General features: G+C 38.4%; 1 protein-coding gene across 1 annotated transcript in view; it reads left to right on the top strand.

Annotated features, from left to right (window-relative positions):
• Window positions 1-411: 411 nt before the first annotated feature.
• The window catches only part of LOC137982938 (calcium homeostasis modulator protein 6-like), a 2,968-nt gene continuing 1,098 nt past the window's right edge, over window positions 412-2,281 (top strand). The window contains exon 1 of the mRNA XM_068830100.1: window positions 412-2,281. This exon is cut by the window's right edge and continues 1,098 nt beyond it. Coding sequence (XP_068686201.1) covers window positions 1,531-2,281 — 751 coding nt within the window. The 5' untranslated portion in view covers window positions 412-1,530.

Genomic DNA, 2,281 nt, shown 5'->3' with positions numbered 1-2,281 from the left:
TTTACTGGTATTCAATTCAAGTTTCCGCTTCTCTGTTGGGAAACAGAAGATTTCCGAGATTTTTACCTTACAAACGGCAACAATTAAAATTAATTCTCTTCCTTGTCTTCAAAAATGTGTGCTCTACAGTTCCACAAAGAACCAAACCTACTCAAAACCTCAAAAAAAAGGACCAAGAATTCGAAAGAAGGTTTTTTGGGAAATCATTTCGTTTTTGAAAAAACTGTTTTTGACCTTTTCAAATGTTTTAAAATTGACTTTCCTGTTGCATTTCCAATGATCCCATTGCGATGACACTCAATCTGGATAACTCTTTCCAACGGATAAATCTTTATACAGTGCCGGGATAAGTGCAGTCAAAAGTAACGTGTTATTAATTAGAACTCTACGAGCTATCATCTCTTCATTCACTTTGATTGCATCCCGTTTGAAATTTTGTCGGTGTTTTTGTTTTACAATGAAATTGAAATTTATAGCCTTTTCGAAAAAAAGACGGAAACTGAAGTTTTTGTCGAAATTTCACTTCCTTTTAGGATGGGGCAAAATGAAAAACGGATTCAACCGAACCTTAGCTAAAACAAAAACCGGTTATGTTTGGCTCGCAAGCGATCCCGACAGACACAAATGAATGTTCGAGCAAAATGAATTGAGAGATCTATCGTTTCAGTTGCATCAACGTGGAGACCAGACGTAAAATAAAATGACCTATTGATCATAAATTGCCATTCACTGTTCAAGTGAATGAAAACACGTCGTTTGATGTATATTTTCTAATTCAAGGCATTGATGAAAACTAAAGGAATTTTGTAGCGCAAATTTTTTCCTTCCAAGTTTTAAGTTAACCTGTGGGTACATTAAAATTCTCAATTGCAATTAACGACACATGCAAGGTTCAACGCAGATTATCAGTTTCAGCTGGTAAGCGATCCGCTGAAACGTTCCTTATACAAACATGCGAAAGTAAAAAAAAAACAAACGAAGCTATTTCCGACGCTCTGAGGTTTCTCGCTTTAAAAAGACGCCGAAAAGTGACTCTTAAAAGTGTTGCCCTTAACCTCGAACAAAATGAATTGAGAGATCTATCGTTTCAGTTGCATCAACGTGGAGACCAGACGTAAAATAAAATGACCTATTGATCATAAATTGCCATTCACTGTTCAAGTGAATGAAAACACGTCGTTTGATGTATATTTTCTAATTCAAGGCATTGATGAAAACTAAAGGAATTTTGTAGCGAAAATTTTTTCCTTCCAAGTTTTAAGTTAACCTCTGGGTACATTAAAATTCTCAATTGCAATTAACGACACATGCAAGGTTCAACGCAGATTGTCAGTTTCAGCTGGTAAGCGATCCGCTGAAACGTTCCTTATACAAACATGCGAAAGTAAAAAAAAAAAAACAAAAGAAGCTATTTCCGACGCTCTGAGGTTTCTCGCTTTAAAAAGACGCCGAAAAGTGACTCGTAAAAGTGTTGCCCTTAACCTGGTGGCTGACAGCTCAGGCTCGAGTTTAGTTTGATCCGTATTTACCATGAATACAGTTTTACCCGGCCTGTTAGTGTTGTTTAGGAACTCTAAGCGGTCACTGATGTATGGATCCATAGCTGCTATAACAGCTGGCTTGGAAGAACTGTTTGAGAGCGTGGTATTTAGTTGTCCTTGCCACGGACATTTGGCTTACGGATTAGCATTTCTATGGGCGCCTGCTATCCTTCTTTTCTTTCCTGGTATACTTCTTCACAGGAATTTATGGAGATATCCTAGGAAAATTGATGAGAATAAGACACGAGCCCGTCGATGTCTCGCAGTGTTTTTGATCACATTTGATGTATTTCTACAGGCCAGCATCGCCCCTATCGCTTGGTTGGTTCTGTCACTTCTAAAACAACAATACTACACGTGTGCATTCTTTGGTCCATCTTTGGAGAGTAAGGCTGTAACAAATTCCAGCAATAACTGTTTTCTTAAACTCGGCAGGAGATCAAAAGAACTTGAAGAAATCTATAGAACCCGCAGTCAGATTGCGGGCTGGACTCTGATGCTCGCAGCTTTGTTCATTCTATTCACCTCAATTTGTATTTCTAGATGCACTGGTAAACGAAAACGTATGGAATTACCCAGCCTTGAATATTACCGCCACGTTGAGGCCAAAGAAGCCTTAGAGCAGTTCCATGCCAAAGCAAAGGAACTGGCCAAACAGAATGCAGCAAAAAGTATAGAAGATTTTTTCCAGGGTGCAAACAACAAGGATATTGAACGGCGCATCGAAGAGGTATCTAAGA

This window comes from Montipora foliosa, chromosome 13, assembly GCF_036669935.1.
Source record: "Montipora foliosa isolate CH-2021 chromosome 13, ASM3666993v2, whole genome shotgun sequence".
NCBI classification, from domain to species: domain Eukaryota; kingdom Metazoa; phylum Cnidaria; class Anthozoa; order Scleractinia; family Acroporidae; genus Montipora; species Montipora foliosa.
Note: the sequence above shows the minus strand (reverse complement) of the source record. Positions and strands in the feature narration are given on the sequence as shown.